The 22,786-nt window shown below is 43.1% G+C and overlaps 1 protein-coding gene across 1 annotated transcript in view; it reads left to right on the forward strand.

Moving 5' to 3' along the window:
- The window catches only part of LOC139380339 (kalirin-like), a 281,823-nt gene that overhangs the window by 124,239 nt on the left and 134,798 nt on the right, over positions 1-22,786 (forward strand). Inside the window, exons 7-9 of the mRNA XM_071122954.1 lie at positions 4,544-4,735; positions 5,589-5,720; positions 7,591-7,821. Of these exons, the coding sequence (XP_070979055.1) occupies positions 4,544-4,735; positions 5,589-5,720; positions 7,591-7,821 (555 nt within the window). The remainder of the gene's footprint in view (positions 1-4,543; positions 4,736-5,588; positions 5,721-7,590; positions 7,822-22,786) is intronic.

The following is a 22,786-nucleotide window of genomic DNA, read 5'->3' on the forward strand; positions in this document are numbered from 1 at the left end:
GGCAACTAGGTGGGGTGAGAGGACTATGTGGTGTGAGAGGACTATGTGGTGTGAGAGGACACAGTGTATGGGGATGGGGGAATCTAATAATATGGATGACATCAATACTCTGAGTCATGGCTCAGTGATTTCACTTTGTATGAGCGGAGTAAAAGCGGAATTATTGAAAGACAGACTGGTCGATGTTCGAGGAGCGCGTCAAAAAGCCTTTCAATTACTGTATTAGTATTTCAAATGGGGTTGTGAAAGAAACATGCTCGTACAGCTACCAATGATCTAGCGCAGGCCACTGGCGATGGAGCGCTGGCAAAGTCCATTTTGCACATGAACACACACGCTCAGATTAGTATTGCTCTACTGAGATCGCAGGCTACTTCCTCAATGTTGATTTGATTTCCTCTGCTTCTACTCACCAGTTACACTGCCATTAAAATTACTGTTAGGATGTTTCCCAAATGGCACCCTGTTACCTACATGGCCCTGGTCATAAGTAGTGAATAGGGTGCCTTTTGAGATACACCTTAGAGTAGGGAATGGCCTCTACTGCAGTTTTGCTCTGGCAGAATGAAGACATGTTTGGTGCTATTTGGTTCATTCATCAAGCCACATACAGTGCTGAGAAAAAGTATTTGCTCCCCTTCTAATTTTCTCTACTTTTCCATATTTTTGATACTGAATGTTTCAGATCTTCAACCAAAACCTAATATTAGTTAAGGTGAACAAATAACATAACAATGACATACTTATTTCATAAGCAAAGTTACAGTATGCAACATCGAATGCCCCTGTGTGAAAAAGTAATTGCACCCTTGCACTCGATAACTGAGCAAAGACTCCAACCAAATGTTTCCTGATCAGATCTCTCACGTTGCTGTGGAGGAATTTTTACCCATTCTTTCATGCAGAAATACTTTAACTCAACGACATTTGTGTGTTTTCAAGCATGAACTGCTCATTTCAAGTCCTGGCACAACGTCTCAATTGGGATTAGGTCTGGACTTTGGCCATTCCAAAACTTCAAATGTGTTGCTTTTTAGTCGTGCAGGTCCAGGTCCTGAGGCAGAAAAGCATCACCAAAACCATCACACTACCACCACCATGCTTGACCGTTGGTATAAGGTTCTTACTGTAGAATGCAGTGTTTGGTTTCCACCAGGCATAATGGGAGCCATGTCAATGACTTTGTTTTTCACACAGGGGAGCTGGGTGTTGCATAACTTTGTTAATTAAATTAATGAAGTAAGTATCAATTAGTTGGTTATTTGTAAACACGCGTTTCCTTTATCTAATATTAGGTTTTGGTTGAAGTTCTGATAATATTCAGTATAAAAAATATGCAAAAATAGAGACAACCAGAAAGGGGGCAAATAATTTTTTCGCGGCACTGTATGTACCAAACACACCACATGCACATTTGAATGGCATGGAAAGTCCTAGCATTTAGGGGGGGTAGATCAGCTTTAATATTGTTGATAGATTGTGCCTTCCATCAGTGTTATTGTCTGCATCATTTCCAATCCCTCCAAAAAAAAATATGTATATATATATATTAATATATTTCCCCCTAACCCTAACACCCCTACCACCTAATTGGAGTAAACTAATGGACAACAACGCTTCTACTTTCAGCTTATACATACTAAATACATTATACAGACACAGTATATTTTTCAATACTTATATATTTTTGTTTTTTAGTCCCATTCTAGCCTTCTATTGCCATTGTATTTTTTACAATAAAAACCTCCCCACTCAGAGGCAGCTTGGCTTTCACTGAAGAACCACACTCTCTCACTCTCTCTCGTTCTCTCTGTCTCGCTCGCTCCCTCCACACTCATCTCTTGCTCCGCCTCTATCTTTCTGTTTCTCTCTCTCTCTCTCTCTCTCTCTCTCTCTCTCTCTGCTCATACAGACTCCTAAATCATGCTGTTATTATGTTTTGACGTGTCTTGGCTCAGCGTGTCCAGCATGTAGCTACCATGTCTGAACGTAGTTCACTAAAGCCCTGCTTTAAACCAGCGAGCTGTTTGTTTTTCATGCCTTCATTACCAGTTCTAATCAGGTTAGCGGTAAATAAAGCCCATGGTGGGTGCATCATGTGAAGCTGATAAATGGTTGGGCCTAAAGCGGCCAGAGATGATTAAACTCCCATAGTGGAGGGATGGGTGGGTGGGTTTTTGTGGACTACAGAGCCAGATGGCAGCACAGAGGATGTAAATGTCTGTCTACCTGTTTGTGTGCGAGTGTCAAAGACATCAGGGGTGGCCTGCCAGAGACTGAGCGATTCAGTCAAAGCAGCAGAAATCTGTCACGCTTGTTGTCGCTAAGCTCTACACCATAATTTCATGCCGGACTGACTCACAGGTCATACAGTATCTCTGTAGCATTGATTGTTTGGCTAATAAGCGATACTACGTTGCTAGGTATAGCTAGACACGCCACAGAGACCTAGATTTCTTCATTTGTTTGTCCACTTCGATTCAGTCATCTCTATGTATGAATAAATCAAATCCAAGTTAATTTGTCACGTGCGCCGAATACAACAGCATTACAGTGAAATGCTTACTGACAGGCTCTAACCAACAGTGCAAAAAAGGTATTAGGTGAACAATAGGTAAGTAAAGAAATAAAACAACAGTAAAAAGCCAGGCTATATACAGCGAGGCTATAAAAGTTGTGAGGCTTCGTACAGACACCGGTTAGTCAGGCTGATTTGAGGTAGTATGTACATGTAGATATGGTTCAAGTGACTATGCATACATGATGAACAGAGAGTAGCAGTTGCGTAAAAGAGGTGTTGGTGGGTGGCGGGACACAATGCAGATAGCCCGGTTAGCCAATGTGCGGGAGCACTGGTTGGTCAGCCCAATTGAGGTAGTATGTACGTGAATGTATAGTTAAAGTGACTTTGCTTATATGATAAACAGAGAGTAGCAGCAGCGTAAAAAAGAGGGGTTGGGAGGGGGCACACAATGCAAATAGTCCGGGGAGCCATTTGATTACCTGTTCAGGAGTCTTATGGCTTAGGGGTAAAAACTGTTGAGAAGCCTTTTTGTCCTAGACTTGGCACTCCGGTACTCCTTGCCATGCGGTAGAAGAGAGAACAGTCTATGACTGGGGTGGCTGGGGTCTTTGACAATTTGTAGGGCCTTCCTCTGACACTGCCTGGTGTAGAGGTCCTGGATGGCAGGCAGCTTAGCCCCAGTGATGTACTGGGCCGTACACACTACCCTCTGTAGTGCCTTGCAGTCAGAGGCCGAGCAATTGCCGTAGAACCTTTGTTATTCTGGCACCGCCCGGCCAGGTCTCTGTCCACCTCCCTATAGGCTGTCTCGTCGTTGTCGGTGATCAGGGCTACCACTGTTGTGCCGTCTGCAAACTTAATGATGGTGTTGGAGTCATGCCTTGCCATGCAGTCGTGGATGAACAGGGAGTAGAGGACGGGACTGAGTATGCACCCTTGGGGAGCTCCAGTGTTGAGGATCAGCGTGGCAGTCACCACCTTGGGGCGGCCCATCAGGAAGTCCAGGATCCAGTTGCAGAGGGAGGTGTTTAGTCCCAGGATCCTTAGCTTAGTGAAAAGCTTTGAGGGTACTATGGTGTTGAACGCTGAGCTGTACTCAATGAATAGCATTCTCTGTTGCTTTTGTCCAGGTGGGAAAGGTCAGTGTGGAGTGCAATAGAGATTGCATCATCTGTGGATCTGTTTGGGCAGTATGTAAATTGGAGTGGGTCTAGGGTTTCTGGGATAATGGTGTTGATGTGAGCCCTCACCAACCTTTCAAAGCACTTCATGGCTACGGACGTGAGTGCTACTCATTTAGGCAGGTTGCCTTTGTGTTCTTGGGGACTATGGTGGTCTGCTTGAAACATGTTGGTATTACAGACTCAATCAGGGACATGTTGAAAATGTCAGTGAAGACACCTGCCAGTTGGTCAGCACATGTCCTGTTAATCCATCTGGCCCTGCAGCCTTGTGTATGTTGACCTGTTTAAAGATCTTACTCACGTCAGCTACGGAGAGCGTGATCACACAGTCGTCCGGAACAGCGGATGCTCTCATGCATGCTTCAGTGTTGCTTGCCTCGAAGCGAGCATAGAAGTGGTTTAGCTCATCTGGTATGCTCGTGTCACTGGGCAGCTCGCAGCTGTGCTTCCCTTTGCAGTCTGTAATAGTCATGTCCCAGTCATATCCCTGCCACATAAGACGAGCGTCGGAGCCGGTGTTCAATCTTAGCCCTGTATTGATGCTTTGCCTGTTTGATGGTTGGTCGCAGGGCTATAAGGAGCAAATAGATACTGAATTCAATTAAAAACAATATCCTGAATTGAATTCAATATATCCTGAATTAAATTAAATTGATCCTGAATGAAATGATATTGACCCCTCAAACTCAACTCTGGCAATGAATTATCAGGTAGAATGGAAAACCAGCTCCGGACCTCTTCGGGTACAAGTTGAATAACCCTGATATAGACCCTGGATCTTTTCCCATAATATATGATGTCTTCTCTATGTGTGTCCCTCCCTCCCTCGGTGCAGAATGCCTATGTGAACATCAACCGGATCATGTCGGTGGCGTCGCGGCTGTCGGAGGCGGGCCACTACGCCTCGCAGCAGATCAAACAGATCTCGGCCCAGCTGGACCAGGAGTGGAAGAGCTTCGCCGCCGCCCTGGATGAACGCAGCACCATCCTGGCCATGTCGGCCGTCTTCCAACAGAAGTCGGAACAGGTTGGCAGTAGACAGTAGGCCTACGGGCTGCAACCCTCATACTGTTGTCATTCAGTCACATAGCCCTGAATGCTACCTAACTTGAAGTCTGAGCACGTAACGCAGACATTTGTGTAAAACATGTACTGACATCAAAGGGGGATTTGCATGACAATTCAAGCGTTGCATCAACGCTTTGACCATCCTTCCAGCCCACAGGCCGTCTGAGAGAGATTGTAGTGTCAGTGTTGTCCTGTATTTCTCTGGCTGTTGCCTGTTGCTGTGTCGAGGTCGTTAAGATAGACCTGCGTTGCCTTGGCAGCAGCTGCTATGATGCAGATTGTTTGGGGCTACAGGCAGGCCTGTCTGCCTGTCTGGCTCTCTGTAAAGCAGCAAAGTCTACAGCCGACAGGCACACCTGTAGCCCCAAACAATCTGCATCATAGCAGCTGCTGCCAAGGCAACGCAGGTCTATCTTAACGACCTCGACACAGCAACAGGCAACAGCCAGAGAAATAGGGGTCCAGGGTTTCCTCAGCCTCTCGTAAAGAGGGTCTGCCTGCCTGTCTGCTTCCCTCCCTCCCTGCTTCCCTACCTCCTTTCCTCCCTCCATGCTTCCCTACCTCCTTTCCTCCCTCCATGCTTCCCTATCTCCCTTCCTCCCTCCATGCTTCCCTACCTCCCTTCCTCCCTCCATGCTTCCCTACCTCCCTTCCTCCCTCCATGCTTCCTACCTCCCTTCCTCCCTCCATGCTTCCCTACCTCCCTTCCTGCCGGCCTCTGTCTATGAAATGTATCCCCGGGCCTCTGTTGATTGATCTGTCTGTCTCTGTTCTGTTGTGTGAATGTGTCTTTTTGGGCTGTGTTCATACAGTTCCTGGCTGGGGTGGAGGCCTGGTGTAAGATGTGTAGTGAGGGGGGACTGCCCTCGGATATGCAGGACCTGGAGCTGGCCATCCACCACCACCAGACCCTCTACGAACAAGTGACCCAGGCCTACACCGAGGTGAGACACCCTCACAACACAAACCAGGGTTGGGGCGAATTCCATTTCAATCCCGGTCAATTCAGGAAGGACACTAAGATTTCAATTATTTTCAATGCTTTTCAATTGGGAATTGGAGAATATGGATTTGGAATTTGGTTTACTGTCTGAATTGATATGGTATTCCTGACACTCACCCAGTTGGAGCACTAACTAAACTCAGGTTTATAGTGGCATTCTGTGCTAGTTTAAGATCCCACCACATAGCTTTTAAGGGGAATGACCACAATTGTAATCCCCTTTTTATATGATATATATACGATGGTTTTTAAAAGACTGTCATAAGTTATCTTAACATTATCATAAGCAATCTAAGCATGGATGTACTCTGCACATAACGTTGAAATGTTGCCCTTAAATGAAGAAGTCTTTAAATCAGATCGTACCAGACACAAAACTCTTTCATGTAAACGTTTCCCTGTACTACAGTTTTATATCAAACATGACCTTTACCCACCACATTGAATCCATCTGCATTGCACCCTGTGTGACACGTGGCCTGTTATGCATTACGTGGACCACTGTCCTTCCATGTCAGATTTACTCCCCACAGAAGATCCTGTATGATGATAGGTTTGTGGTTGTGTAGCATTTCACTAGATGACTCTGCACTCCACTTACTTTTTTCCTCCTTGGTTGTTTTATTTTAGTGTCATCTCTGAATAGGTTGCTATAAACGTCTCTGTGGTTTGAACCAAAAAAAGAAAGGCTTTGCTGTTCTCTTCCATATTGTGCCATAGATGAAGAAGAAAACAACTCATTTAGCGATATAGCTTTGACTTTGCTTAATTTAGGAGCTAGAACAGAACAGAGGTGATTAGCAAGGAACTGACTTTCAAATCCCTTATTTTCCTCAAACTTTTTCTTCCACATAATGAAACTAAGATTTGACTGACATGACAAGCTTCAAGATGAATTGTGATACTGTATCTAATGCAGACATAGAGTTTCAAAATCTCTGGGACATTCTCAAAATTCCCAGGTTTTCCCCAAAAAAATCCTGAAATCGGGAGGAAATCCAGGAATCCTCCAAATGTGATTTGTGGAGAACCTGGGAATTTTGGGAAAGTTGCAACCCTGTAGTCAAAAGATTAGTCGTGTTTCAATGCATGTACAAGTGTGAGGTGTAAAATGGGAATGTGTTTTTTGCGTATCACATCTCCCCCTGAGACAGTGGTGTTACTGCCAGGGATCAGATATTATTGACAGTGACCCTGGAGCAATTAGGGTAAAATGCTTTGCTCAAGGGCAGATTGACAGATTTTTTTTCACTTTGTCAGTTTGGGGATTTGAACTAGCAACCTTTGTTTTGTTTTTGTAAACCTTTATTTAACTAGGCAAGTCAGTTAAGAACAAATTCTTATTTACAATGACAGCCTACTGGGGAACAGTGGGTTAACTGCCTTGTTCAGGGGCAGAACAACAGATGTTTACCTTGTCAGCTCAGGGATTCGATCCAGCAAACTTTTGGTTACTGGCCCAACGCTCTAACCACTAGGCTACCTGCCCAACGCTCTAACCACTAGGCTACCTGCTGCCTCTATTAGGAGGATTAGCCTAGCTCTAGCCTAGCAGTTAGAGCATTGGGCCAGTAACCCGGCAGGGTAGCCTAGTGGTTAGCATAATAGGTTGCAAGTTCAAATCCCCGAGCTGACAAGGTGCAAATCTGTCGTTCTGCCCCTGAACAGGCAGTTGTTCCAAGGTTAGGCCGTTGTTCCTAGGCCGTCGTTGAAAATAAGAATTTGTTCTTAACGGACTTGCCTAGTTAAATAAAGGTAAAAAAATATATTAAAAAATAATAAATAAATATCACATCCCTCTCTGTCAAAAGGTCAGTCAGGATGGCAAGGCACTGCTGGATGTCCTCCAGAGACCATTGAGCCCGGGGAACTCGGAGTCTCTGACGGCCACAGCCAACTACTCCAAGGCGGTCCACTGTATCCTGGACGTGGTCCACGAGGTCCTGCACCATCAGAGACGCCTGGAGAGCATCTGGCAGCACCGCAAGGTCCGCCTGCACCAGAGGCTACAGCTATGTGTGTTCCAACAGGACGTCCAACAGGTAACTAGCATCGTGTTTATATACACGTGCACACGCCAGAGTATTTGAGCGGATGGAAATTCCACTCATCGATCTCGGATTGGTCTTTGCACACCGTTCTGGCTCTGCAAAATAAATCGCTCAGTGCTCACGGGGGGGGGGGGATGACGCTCCATTCCTTTTTTTCCCGTTTCTTTTTTTCATTTAACAAATACTTTTGTGACTATGTACCATTTGGTTTTGAAGTAGAATGTCGTAACATTTCAGCATCATGTCGTAGGCTATTAAACAAGGGCTTACCTACAGTAGGTGATAGGCTGTGGCCACTGTGTTAAAAAATAAATAGCTTATTCTCTAATATATTCATCATCAGATACTTCAGTTGTAACTGGCTCTGTTGCGCCGCACATTTGACAGTTGCTAGACAACTTTAGCACTGTTACAAACGTAGCTCCACGCCGCTCACATCCCCTGGCAAACCCACACAGGCCATCCGTCCAACAGGAAACAGTAAGATGGCCAGTGTTCGGCCTCCTACTGTACATCACTAACTGTATTGTAAATAGCAAAATGAACATGACGACACAGTGTAAAAGAAATGCTGCATCTTGATTCATATGTTGGTGCACTTGTCAAGGCTGTGGGAGTTGTAAGGACTTAGATGTAGCCTATAGAAATGCTTTATGGCACACTAGTTTATTAACAGTATGAGGTTAGTAGGTCATTCAACAGTTAAGGGGAATGACTTTTCATGAGCAGAATTGTTACTCTAATATTTCTCATCTGGAACGTGCTCAGGAGGACAGTTAGTGTCCCTTGCGTTGGCCATTTCGGAGAAGGGATGAGCTGCAGTCTGGGAGTGTGTCCCAAATGGCACCCTCTTCTGGACTTAGAACAGCGATCACTAATCTCGATTTGGATTAAGAATTCTACTCGACACTCGGAAGAGGAAAAGACGACGATATAGAGGGCGACGTGGGGGCAGTCTGATAAACTACGATATAGAGGCCAACGTGGGGACAGCATTATGAAACTCCGATATAGAGGCCGACGTGGGGGCACCCTGATGAAACTACAATATAGAGGCCGATGTGGGGGCAGCCTGATAAAACTACGATATAGAGGCCAACGTGGGGACAGCCTGATGAAACTACGATATAGAGGCCGACGTGTGGACAGCGTGATGAAACTACGATATAGAGGCCGACATGGGGGCACCCTGATGAAACTACGATATAGAGCCCAACGTGTGGACAGCGTGATGAAACTACGATATAGAAGCCGACATGGGGGCACCCTGATGAAACTACGATATAGAGGCCAACGTGTGGACAGCGTGATGAAACTACGATATAGAGGCCGACATGGGGGCACCCTGATGAAACTACGATATAGAGGCCGACGTGCGGGCACCCTGATGAAACTACGATATAGAGGCCAACGTGGGGACAGCCTGATGAAACTATGATATAGAGGCCAACATGGGGACAGCCTGATGAAACTACGATATAGAGGCCAACGTGGGGACAGCCTGATGAAACTACGATATAGAGGCCAACGTGGGGACAGCCTGATGAAACTACGATATAGAGTCCAACATGGGGACAGCCTGATGAAACTATTATTTAGAGGCCGACATGGGGGCACCCTGATGAAACTACGATATAGAGGCCGACGTGCGGGCACCCTGATGAAACTACGATATAGAGGTCGACGTGGGGACAGACTGATAAACTATGATATAGAGGCTGATGTGGGGGCTTCCTGATGAAATTACGATATGGAGGCCAACGGGGGGACAGCCTGATGAAACTAGCGAGTGAATAAACCACCTCTACTCTCTGTTCCAGTGGAGAATGTACAATCACTGGAGAACAAACTAGACGAGGTCCGTTGGAGTCAGCTCTAATTCCAGCAACAGCACCGAGCCAAGTCTGGGATACAAATCAAGAACTGACCTCTGATCAGCCAAGCCAAACAATGTATAACCAGTCCACCAGGGACACTGGGGCGGTGTTGACTCAAGCCTCACTTACCTCACAAACTTAAGGAATAATTACTAGACATAATCTTAGAAAATTTTACCAATGATTCAATAGCCTAAAAAAGCAATGCTGTGTGTGTGTGTGTGTGTGTGTGTGTGTGTGTGTGTGTGTGTGTGTGTGTGTGTGTGTGTGTGTGTGTGTGTGTGTGTGTGTGTGTGTGTGTGTGTGTGTGTGTGTGTGTGTGTGTGTGTGCGCGTGCGTGGTAGGGTGTGTGTGTGCGTGTGTATCAGCTTTCTTTGTCAAGTCAGGGAGATTCATAATCACACATCGTCTCTCACACCTTCCTCCTCTTGCAGAATGGCTCATTTTGGGTGAATACCTCTCACCACTACTCTCATATCTCCTCCTCTCCCTACCTCTTTTTCACTGTGATAACGAGTCCACTCCCCCCTCAATGAGGCCAGTCTCTACTATTCATCATCCAATGTGCGTCGCAAATGACATCCTGTTCCCTTTATACCGTTCTACTTTTGACCACGGCCCATGAGGCACTGGTCAAAAGTAGTGGACTATATAGGGAATAGAATGCCATTTAGGGACGCACATCCAGTCATTAAAGTATGAAGTGTGTTTATTAGAGAACACATGCCAGAAAGTACTTCACAGGCACAGCCAGTGAAATTAGTGTGATCGGATGTATCATTCCTTGAATAGGGCCTATTCAATATAAAAATGAAGAAAAGACAAGCTCGACTGTCGGCCAGTTTTCATTTCAATCCGATCTGCTTCAGTGTCTATTGTGCTTCCGACGTGTTTTCTGCTGTTCTGATTTGTTCCGTAAACCAACCTATCTTTCTCTCTTTCCCTGAGAGGGTATTGAAATGACTGTCATTTGGGAAGCAACTCGAGTAATAGAACAATGTACTAGATAGAATACACCACAGTGAAAGCCACACTGGAGAGACGGAAACAGAAACAGTGTAGTGTGCAGTCCAGTGAGTACACCTGCCCACAGTCAGAGTGGAGCTCATTTATAGGACCCAAACTGAACCCTATTACCGGTTAAGTGCACTAGTTTTGACGAGGGCCCCATAGGGTAATGGCCAAAAGTAGTGTACTCTATAAAGAATAGAGTGCCACTTGGGACGCATCCATGGAGAGAGTAGCATGCATTTAGTTAGTTCATATGCTCAGTGTATACTCACAGTGCCCTAGTTTATTTACATTTACTCAAGGGAACCACATCAGGGTAGTTCATTGATATTCATATCATGTCAATGATGTTTACTTGGAGTGGTTTAATGAACCCCCTTATCTGTCTGACAGCACCGACTGCTATCAGCAGCTACAGTATGCATGCCTCTCTCTCTTTTTCTTTCTCTTTCATTTCAATCCGATCTGCTTCCGTATCCGACGTGTGCTTTCATGTTCTGATTTGTTCCGTAAACCAACCTTTCTCCCTCTCCTCTGAGAAGGTATTGAACCCTGTCTCGCTGCACTGCACACATGAATTTCAACATAAAACGAAGAGAGACAATTTGTGTCTCTAGTTTCATCTGAGAAATAGAACTCCTTCAACCTGTGTGTCTGCCCAGCTAGCACATTTGGTTCCTTGGAAGTTGTGGGAAAGTACGTTTTTGGTTTCCCATCGAATCTGTGTCACTCCCTGGCCATAGAGGGGCTTTTTATTCTCTATTTTGGTTAGGCCAAAATAACTAGGGTGGGCGTTCTATGTTCTTTTTTTCTATGTTTTTGTATTGCTGTGTTTTTGGCCGGGTATGGTTCTCAATCAGGGACAGCTGTCTGTCGTTGTCTCTGATTGAGAACCATAATTAGGCCGCCTGTTTTCCCACTATGGGTTGTGGGTAGTTGTTTTCATGGTCTGTGTTTCACAATACAGAACTGTTTTGAGTGTCATTGTTTCACTTTGGTTATTTTGTATTCAGTTTTCAGTTATATTTTATTAAAATGGACACTTACCACGCTGCGTTTTGGTCCGATCCTTCCTATTCCTCATCCGAGGAGGACAACGATCGTTACAATCTGGGAACGAATTCATACGTTTAAAAAAAAATGTTGCCTGTTCTGGGAACATACATTTTTAGGTTGCAGGGAGGTTCTGAGAAGGTTTTACTATGGTTCCCTGAAAGTTTTCCTGGGAGGTTTAATTAACGTTTTGAGAACAGAAATGATAGGTCATTTGAAGGTAATTCATTAACATTCTAAGAGCATGTAAGACTTTTAATATCACTGCTTGCTTAGTTTGGGTTAGCTGTTTTAAACTCCAAGCAAAGATAGGACACAAGGAAATTCATTTGCTTAAGCATTAGTCATTGAAAACACATTTATTTTTTATTGTGGCACAGCATCAGTGAGATTCAAACCAATGATATTCTGTTCTCTCTCCATGGAATTAGTCCACTGCATCACCAGGATTGAGCTAGCATGACATGTTTTTTAAATTCATACAAATCAAAAATCTCAAATTTTTGTCTATTAGAAACAGACCCCTTTTCAAAGGAAACATGCACTTATTAAGATCGGGTGTGGCCAATTAGTGGGCTCAGCTAACACACCTAAACAAACTTAACAAGATGGAGAGTTTTGTTGATGCTGACAACAGAATATATGTTTTTAAATAACATTCTTAGAATGTTCTCTGAACTTTACTCAAGTTTTCTTGTGGTTTTTGTGGAACGTTTTCTTAACGCTCTCGGAACAATGAGAACATGACTTTAAATAGAACCATGAGGAAACCTGTAGGAAACGTTATGGTGAAGTTCTGAAATTCACACAGAAGAACGTTGTTTCTTAACGGTCTCTGAACTATTTGAGAACATTCCTAATGTCAAACCAGTTGGAGGACGTTCCTGGAGCATTACCAATATGTAATTTAAATGTAACCATGTTTGAACTTTTAGGAAACATTCTGCTAAAGTAAAGAAATACCAAGAAAATAAAGTTTTTTTTTTTTTGTCAAGTTCCTTAAATGTGCTGAGAATGCCAAGTGATTTTATTTTTCATCCTGCAACATTCCCAGAAAGTTGTGGGAAGATTGTATGCAAAATAGCCATAGGACAACCACGCTCTCACCCAGCTCTAAGAAACACATGTTGTTACAGAAAGTTATGTGCTAGCTGGGTGTGGAGCTTCAGATCAGATCAGAGCGCCAGCGTTTTTTGTTCCAAATGGCATCCTATTCCCTATATAATGCACTACTTTTGACCAGAGCCCTATGGGCACTCAGTAGGCAATAGGGTGTCATTTGGGACACACATAGCGTAATACAACAAATGTACGAGATAGAATACACCACGTTGAAAGCCACACTGAAACAGAAACGATGTACTGTGCAGTCCACTGTGTGTCTGGCCCCTGCCCTCGGCCCTCTGCCCGCAGTCAGAGTTGAGCTCAGTGGTAGGGGGGGGGTGACTTTGTTTACAGCCCACTAATTACATATTGTTAGGAACAGATGTCCATGAAGACTGTACTGTACATTTAGTTAGTACACACTGTATACACATGGTTCGCCTAGTTTACAGTGCCTTCGGAAAGCATTTAGACCCCTTGACCTTTTCCACGTTTTGTTACGTTGCAGCCTGAATTTCAAATCGTTTCAATTTAGATGTCGTGTCACTGATCTACGCACAATAGGCCATCATGTCAAAGTGGCATTATGTTTTTTAGAAATGTTTACAAATTAATTTAAAATGCAAAGCTGAAATGTCTTCAGTCAGTAAGTATTCAACCCCTTTATTATGGCACGTTTATATAACTCCAGGAGTAAAAATGTGCTTAACAAGTCAGATAATAAGTTGCGTGACTAACTATGTGTGCAATAATAGTGTTTAAGATGACTACTTCATCTCTGTACCCTACACATACAATTACAGTGGGGCAAAAAAGTATTTAGTCAGCCACCAATTGTGCAAGTTCTCCCACTTAAAAAGAAGAGAGAGGCCTGTAATTTTCATCATAGGTACACTTCAACTATGACAGACAAAATGAGAAAAAAAATTAAGAAAATCACATTGTAGGATTTTTTATTAATTTATTTGCAAATTATGGTGGAAAATAAGTATTTGGTCAATAACAAAAGTTTATATCAATACTTTGTTATATACCCTTTGTTGGCAATGACAGAGGTCAAATGTTTTCTGTAAGTCTTCACAAGGTTTTCACACACTGTTGCTGGTATTTTGGCCCATTCCTCCATGCATATCTCCTCTAGAGCAGTGATGTTTTGGGGCTGTTGCTGGGCAACACGGACTTTCAACTCCCTCCAAAGATTTTCTATGTGGTTGAGATCTGGAGACTGGCTAGGCCACTCCAGGACCTTGAAATGCTTCTTACGAAGCCACTCCTTCGTTGCCCGGGTGGTGTGTTTGGGATCATTGTCATGCTGAAAGACCCAGCCACGTTTCATCTTCAATGCCCTTGCTGATGGAAGGAGGTTTTCACTCAAAATCTCACGTTACATGGCCCCATTCATTCTTTCCTTTACACGGATCAGTCGTCCTGGTCCCTTTACAGAAAAACAGCCCCAAAGCATGATGTTTCCACCCCCATGCTTCACAGTAGGTATGGTTTTCTTTGGATGCAACTCAGCATTCTTTGTCCTCCAAACACGACGAGTTGAATTTTTACCAAAAAGTTATATTTTGGGTTCATCTGACCATATGACATTCTCCCTATATTCTTCTGGATCATCCAAATGCTCTCTAGCATACTTCAGACGGGCCTGGACATGTACTGGCTTAAGCAGGGGGACACGTCTGGCACTGCAGGATTTGAGTCCCTGGCGGGGTAGTGTGTTACTGATGTTAGGCTTTGTTACTTTGGTCCCAGCTCTCTGCAGGTCATTCACTAGGTCCCCCCGTGTGGTTCTGGGATTTTTGCTCACCGTTCTTGTGATCATTTTGACCCCACGGGGTGAGATCTTGCGTGGAGCCCCAGATCGAGGGAGATTATCAGTGGTCTTGTATGTCTTCCATTTCCTAATAATTGCTCCCACAGTTGATTTCTTCAAACCAAGCTGTTTACCTATTGCAGATTCAGTCTTCCCAGCCTGGTGCAGGTCTACAATTTGGTTTCTGGTGTCCTTTGACAGCTCTTTGGTCTTGGCCATAGTGGCGTTTGGAGTGTGACTGTTTGAGGTTGTGGACAGGTGTCTTTTATACTGATAACAAGTTCAAACAGGTGCCATTAATACAGGTAACAAGTGGAGGACAGAGGAGCCTCTTAAAAAAGAAGTTACAGGTCTGTGAGAGCCAGAAATCTTGCTTGTTTGTAGGTGACCAAATACTTATTTTCCACCATATTTTGCAAATAAATTCATTAAAAATCCTACAATTTGATTTTATGGATTTTTTTTCTTCTCATTTTGTCTGTCATAATTGAAGTGTACCTTTGATGCAAATTACAGGCCTCATCTTTTTAAGTGAGAGAACTTGCACAAATGGTGGCTGAATTAAAACTTTTTTGCCCCACTGTATCTGTTTGGTCACTCAGTCAAACAGTGAATTTCAAGCACAGATTCAATGACAAAGACCAGGGAGGTTTTATAATGCCTCGCAAAGAAGGGCATCATTAGTAGATACAAATACATTACAAAAAAACTGCCATTGAATGTCCCTTTGAGCATGGTGAGGTTATTAATTGCACTTTGGATGGTGTATCAATACACCCAGTCACTACAAAGATACAGGCGTCCTTCCAAACTCCGCTCAGGGATTTCACCATGAAGGGTGGGGATTTTAAACCAGTCACAGAGTTAAATGGCTGTGATAGGAGAAAACTGAGGATGGATCAACAACATTGTAGTTACTCCACAATACTAACCTAATTGACAGAGTGAAAAGAAGGAAGCCTGTACAGAATAAGACTATTTCAAATAATGCATCCTGTTTGCAATAAGGCACTAAGGTAATACTGCAAAACATGTGGCAAAGAAATTAACTTTTTGTCCTGAATACGAAGCATTATGTTTTTGTTATATCCAACACAATACATCACTGAGTACCACTCTTCATATTTTCAAGCATGGTGGTGGCTGCATCATGTTATGGGTATGCTTGTCATCGAGAAGAACCAGGGAGTTTTTTAGGATCAAAAGAAAAGTAATAGAGCTAAGCACAGGCAAAATCCTAGAGGAAAACCTGGTTCAGTCTGCTTTCCAACAGACACTGGGAAACTGAATCGCTGAATCCACCTTTCAGCAAGCCGATAACCTAAAACACAATGCCAAATATACACTGGAGTTGCTTACCAAGACAACATTGAATGTTCCTGAGTGGCCTGTTTACAGTTTTGACTTAAATCGGCTTGAAAATCTGTGGCAAGACTTGAAAATGGCGGTCTAGCAGTGATCAACAATCAACTTGACAAAGTTGAAAGAAGTTTTAAAAGAATAAGGGGAAAATATTGCACAATCCAGGTGTGCAAAACTCTTAGAGACTTACCCAGAAAGTCTCAGCTGTTATCGCTTCTAAAGGTGATTCTAACATGTATTAACTGAGGGTTGAATACTTATCTAATCAAAATGTGTTAATGTTTTATTTTCCATTAATGCAATTTTAAAAAGTTCAAAGTTATTTTACTTTGACATTACAGAGTATTTTGTATATGTTGTTGACAAAACAAATACAATTAAATCTGGTTTAATCCCACTTTGTAACACAAGAAAATGGGGGAAAAGTCAAGGGGAGTGAATACTTTCTGAAGGCACTGTTGTTCTATTTAAGCGAGAGAATAACTGCATCAATGATTGCGAGTGACTTAATGTGAATCAATAAGATTGAGCTGAGATGATCTCTTGACACCCCTACTTTCTGCAATGTTTCTGTCTCTCACTCAGTTGACAGACTGTATCAGGGCCTACAGACTCCCATAATCTCTGTTACTCCAGAGATCTCTTTCTCATATGAGTTGGTACAGCTTCTCATTTTCCTGTTCGGATTACCCTGTCAACAGTTTAGCAAGACAAGATGATGCTTTCTCTCTCCGCCCCTCTCCCCCACCCTTTCTCTTTGATTTAGAGGGGTTGGATTAAATGCGGAAGACACATTTCAGTTGAATGAATTCAGTTGTACAACTGACTAGGCATCCCCCTTTCTCTCTGTCTCTCTCTCCCTTTTTTCTTTTGATTTTGAATGCAGGGCGGTCTAATTTAGAGATAATCAAACGTAATCCTTTGTTCTAGGTTTACTGACTAGGCCGGGCTTTTGGTCAGTGATTGAAGCCTCCGCAATAGCAGGTCAGGGCTGGGGTTATCAGCAGAGCACATGAGTGACTGCTGCGCCGCACTGCACCACCAAGCAACAGACCGTGTTAATGGGACACATTTCAAGCCTCTGACTCATAGGATGTGTCCCAAATGGAACCCTATTGCCTATTTAGTGAACTATTCCCAATAGGGCTCTGGTCAAAATAAGTGCACTAGGTAGGGAATAGTGTGCCATTTTGGGATGTGGAAATACTTTGGGCTTCCAACTGCAAGTGGCTTGTCAGGAGGAAGCAGTGTTGGAGGATACGTGGAGGAAGTTCTGCGCTATCCAAGGTCATCTGCTCTATAACTGTAGCCAGATTTAAGAGGAGTTGGGGAACCTGGGGCTCTCTCTATACTCTCCTCCCTCCACATTTGTGTTAATCTAATGACATTCCTCTCATTTTTCACAAGGTATAGCATATTTTTGGATACGGGTAAGATATAGTGATGCTCTCACTCAGGTTTATGTGACAGTGGATAACGAATGAAAGGGATAGCACTCAAATGAAATAAACTGTTACTTACACAAAGCACCATCTTGCTGTTGCCTATCTGTGTATTCGTGAAGGTCAGAAATCCTCCACCCCAATGTGCTATTCACCCATCTAGCACATTTGATGTGTGGGAACTTGTGGGAACTTCCAAGGTTTCTCATTGGTTCTGCGAACAAAGCCATATGTTTCCGACCAGTAAAACTCAACTTTTTTTTATAACATTCTGAGAACTGAAGTGAACATTTCACCTGTTTTGGGGACAAAGATGTTTAGGTTGCAGGGAGGTTCTGAGAATGTTTTACTATGGTTCCCTGAAGGCTTTCCTGGGATTTTTTATTAACGTTCTGACAAAGGAAATTATAGGTTATTTGAGTGTAATTAAATAATGTTAACAGAACTTTTAATAAAACCGCTAGAGACTAAGGAGATGATTGTGGACTAAGGAAAAGGAGGACCGAGCACGCCCCCATTCTCATCGTCGGGGCAGGAAACTAAAAAGATTTGGCATGGGTCCTCAGATCCTCAAAAGGTTCTACAGCTGCAACATCAAAAGCATCCTGACTGGTTGCATCACTGCCTGGTACGGCAATTTCTTGGCCTCCGAGGGTAGTGTGTACGGCCCAGTACATCACTGGGGCTAAGCTGCCTGCCATCCACCGCTACACCAGGCGGGTTCAGAGGAAGGCCTTAAAAATTGTCAAAGATCCCAGCCACCCCAGTCATAGACTGTTCTCTCTACTACCGCATGGCAAGCGGTACCGGAGTGCCAAGTCTAGGACAAAAAGGCTTCTCAACAGTTTTTACCCCCAAGCCAAATCGATTCCTGAACAGGTAATCAAGTGGCTACCCAGACTATTTGCATTGTGTGCCCCCACCGACCCCTCTTTTACACTGCTGCTACTCTCTGTATATCATATATACATAGTCACTTTAACTATACATTCATGTACATACTACCTCAATTGGTCCGACCAACCGGTGCCCCCGTCCCGCACATTGGCTAACCAGGTTATCTGCATTGTGTCCCGCTACCCACCACCCTCCAACCCCTCTTTTACGCTACTGCTACTCTCTGTTTATCATATATGCATGGTCACTAAAACCATATCTACATGTACATACTACCTCAATGAGCCAGACTAACCGGTGCCTGTATATAGCCTCGCTACTGTTATAGCCTCGCTACTGTATATAGCCTCGCTACTGTTATTTTTCACTGTCTTTTTACTGTTGTTTTATTTCTTTACTTACCTATTGTTCACCTAATACCTTTTGTGCACTGTTGGTTAGAGCCTGTCAGTAAGCATTTCACTGTAAGGTCTACCTACACCTGTTGTATTCGGCACACTTGACAAAAAAACTTTGATTTGATTTATCCAAACCATTTCAAAGGAAACAAGAACTCACTAAGATCAGGTCCGGCCAATTAGTGTGTGCGGCCAAACCATCTGAACACACTTTAGAAGCTAGAGGATAGAGTTGTCTTGATGCTGAGAACAGAATGTATACTGTATGTTTTTAAATAACATTCTTCGAACCTAATAAATTATAACGTTTTATTGTGTTTTTTATGAAACGTTTTCTTGCCGTTCTTGGAACAATTTGAGAACATGACCTTAAATAGAACCATGATGAAACCTGTTGGAAACATTATGCAAAGTACTGAAATTCCCACAGAAGAATGTTGTTTCTTAACGTTCTCTGAACTACTGGAGAACATTCCCACTGCTAAACCAGTTGGAGAAAGTTCCTAGAACGTTACCAAATTTATATTAAATGTAACCGTATTTAGGGCTATTACGGTGACCGCCACACCTGCGGTCACGAGTCATGACGGCAGTCAAATAGACCATTCCATTATTGTGGGCCGGCTAAGGAGTATTGGTGTCTCTGAGGGGTCTTTGACCTTGTTTGCTAACTACCTCTCTCAAAGAGTGCAGTGTATAAAGTCAGAACCCTCTGCTGTCTCAGCCACTGCCTGTCACCAAGGGTGTACCACAAGGCTTGACCCTAGGCCCCACGCACTTCTCAATTTACATCAACAACATAGCTCAGGCAGTAGGAAGCTCTCTCATCCATTTATATGCAGATGATACAGTCTTATACTCAACTGGCCCATCCCCAGATTTTGTGTTAAACGCTCTACAACAAAGCTTTCTTTGTGTCCAACAAGCTTTCTCTGCCCTTAGTCTTGTTCTGAACACCTCTCAAACAAAGGTCATGTGGTTTGGTAAGACAAATTCCCCTCTCCCCACAGGTGTGATTACTACCTCTGAGAATTTAGAGCTTGAGGTAGTCACCTCATTCAAATACTTGGGAGTATGGCTAGACGGTATACTGTCCTTCTCTCAGCAAATAAGTTAAATCTCGACTTGGTTTCCTCTATCGTAATCGCTCTTCTTTCACCCCAGCTGCCAAACTAACCCTGATTCAGATGACCATCCTACCCATGCTAGATTATGGAGACGTAATTTATAGATTGGCAGGTAAGGGTTCTCTCAAGCGACTAGATGTTCTTTATGAGTCGGCCATCAGATTTGCCACCAATGCTCCTTATAGGACACATCATTGCACTCTATACTCCTTTGTAAACTGGTCATCTCTATATACCTGTCGCAAGACCCAATGGTTGATGCCTATTTATAAAACCCTCTTGCACAAAACCCAATTTGGCTGCGCCCGTGCGCCATCGTGCATAAATATATTTTGTCCCCACACACCGAACGCGATCACGACACGCAAAATATCAAAACTAACTCTGAACCAATTATATTAATTTGGGACAGGTCTAGAAATATTAAACGTTTATGGAAATTTAGCTAGTTAGCTTGCACTTGCTAGCTAATTTGTCCTATTTAGCTAGCTTGCTGTTGCTAGCTAATTTGTCCTGGGATATAAACATTGAGTTATTATTTTACCTGAAATGCACAAGGTCCTCTGCTCCGCCAATTAATCCACATTACCGCCAATGACCTCGTTTGTCTTTCAGTCACCCACATTGGTATAACCAATGAGGAGATGGCACATGGGTACCTGTTTCTATAAACCAATGAGGATATGGGAGAGGCAGGACTCGATCTGCGTCAGAAATAGAACTGACTCGTTGGCGCGCGCGAGCAGTGTGGGTGCAATAATTGAATAATATAGATTTCTAAATGTAGTTTGCAACGCGAGCGGTGTAGTCAGCCTGTTAGGCCTCACTCCCCCCGTATCTGAGATACCTACAGAGCCCTCATCCTCCACATACAACACCCGTTCTGCCAGTCACATTCTGTTAAAGGTCCCCAAAGCACAAACATCCCTGGGTCGCTCGTCTTTTCAGTTCGCTGCAGCTATCGACTAGAACGAGCTGCAACAAACATGCCAAAAATATCTTCATTAAAAGACTAAATCATGGACACTCTTACTGACAGTTGTGGCTGCTTTGCGTGACATATTGTTGTCTCTACCTTCTTGCCCTTTGTGCTGTTGTCTGTGCCCAACAATTTTTTTTATTTTTATTTTTATTTCACCTTTATTTAACCAGGTAGGCCAGTTGAGAACAAGTTCTCATTTGCAACTGCGACCTGGCCAAGATAAGGCATAGCAGTGTGAACAGACAACACAGAGTTACACATGGAGTAAACAATTAACAAGTCAATAACACAGTAGAAAAAAGGGGAGTCTATATATACATTGTGTGCAAAAGGCATGAGAAGGTAGGCAAATAATTACAATTATGCAGATTAACACTGGAGTGATAAATGATCAGATGGTTATGTACAGGTAGAGATATTGGTGTGCAAAAGAGCAGAAAAATAAATAAATAAAAACAGTATGGGGATGAGGTAGGTGAAAATGGGTGGGCTATTTACCAATAGACTATGTACAGCTGCAGCGATCGGTTAGCTGCTCAGATAGCAGATGTTTGAAGTTGGTGAGGGAGATAAAAGTCTCCAACTTCAGCGATTTTTGCAATTCGATCCAATGTTTGTACCCTGTTTTGTTCTGCTACCATGTTGTGCTGCTGCCATGTTGTGTTGCTACCATGTTGTTGTCATGTTGTGTTGCTACCATGCTGTGTTGTCATCTGTTGCTGCCATGCTATGTTGTCGTTTTAGGTCTCTTTTTATGTAGTGCTGTGTTGTCTCTCTTGTCGTGATGTGTGTTTTGTCCTATATTTTTATTTAGTTTATTCTTATTTTTAATCCCAGCCCCCATCCCCGCAGGATGCCTTTTGCCTTTTGGTAGGCCGTTATTGTAAATAAGAATTTGTTCTTAACTGACTTGCCTAGTTAAATAAAGGTTAAAAAATAATAATAATAATAAATTCCACGTGACCTATTATGTCACGGTAATTAGGCTTATCCAAGTTCTGATGCTGCTAATTGTCATTAGTAGCCTACCAAACTTGCTAACTGCCTGGTACTCAGCACTCTATTGTCCCTCTAATCAATGCAAATGTAATCGAGAATGTAATCAAACACTTCATGAGAGCCCATGAGCTCATGTTTTTGCAACATTTATATAGGCTTTGCAATTGCGTGAGAAAACAGAGTTTTAAAGGCCTCTATCAAAAGAGGAGGATCCCATCAGCGTTCTATAGGCTAGGCCTACTATATTTATTTCTGAACTTTCCTAATTTAGCACGTTAGAAAGCAGATTGCTTCTCTTTACAACACAAGTATAGCATGGCTGGCATGAACATTAACAGTGGGAAATCGTCCTCAATTCGCTATTTCAGTGCATAGATGACGTATACTTTTTTCTCCCTGACCGTGTTTCGAGACAGGTGCATGATTGAGGTCCATTCTAAATCAAAACTAATTTCACACATATATTATTTAGTATATGTAAAGGACAAAATGAAATCAAGAATAGTCTGATGGGTGACAATATTAGCCTATATATTACCACTTGTGAATGATGCCCAGCTTGTGTGCAGTAAGGCAAAAAGCAGCGCGCGCCTCTTTTGGGCAACTTTTTCTAATCATAGTTGCACACCTCATGTAGCCTAGCCCATAGGTCTACATATTTTGATAAGGTTTGTATCATAACTAAAGTGGCCAAATAACTTAAAATTAAGCACATTAATGTGCTTTACAACGGGTGTAGAGCCTAACTGGCATTCAACCAGTACACAGTGTTGTGTTTCAAATTTGGTTTCAAATTTGGGGTAGATCATTTTCACCGTAAAAATGCACTTTTATAATAAAAGCATTACATGCATAATCACATTTGTGGTCACTTTTGAGAATGGT

The sequence above is a fragment of the Oncorhynchus clarkii genome, chromosome 22 (assembly GCF_045791955.1).
Source record: "Oncorhynchus clarkii lewisi isolate Uvic-CL-2024 chromosome 22, UVic_Ocla_1.0, whole genome shotgun sequence".
Classification (NCBI taxonomy): Eukaryota; Metazoa; Chordata; class Actinopteri; order Salmoniformes; family Salmonidae; genus Oncorhynchus; species Oncorhynchus clarkii.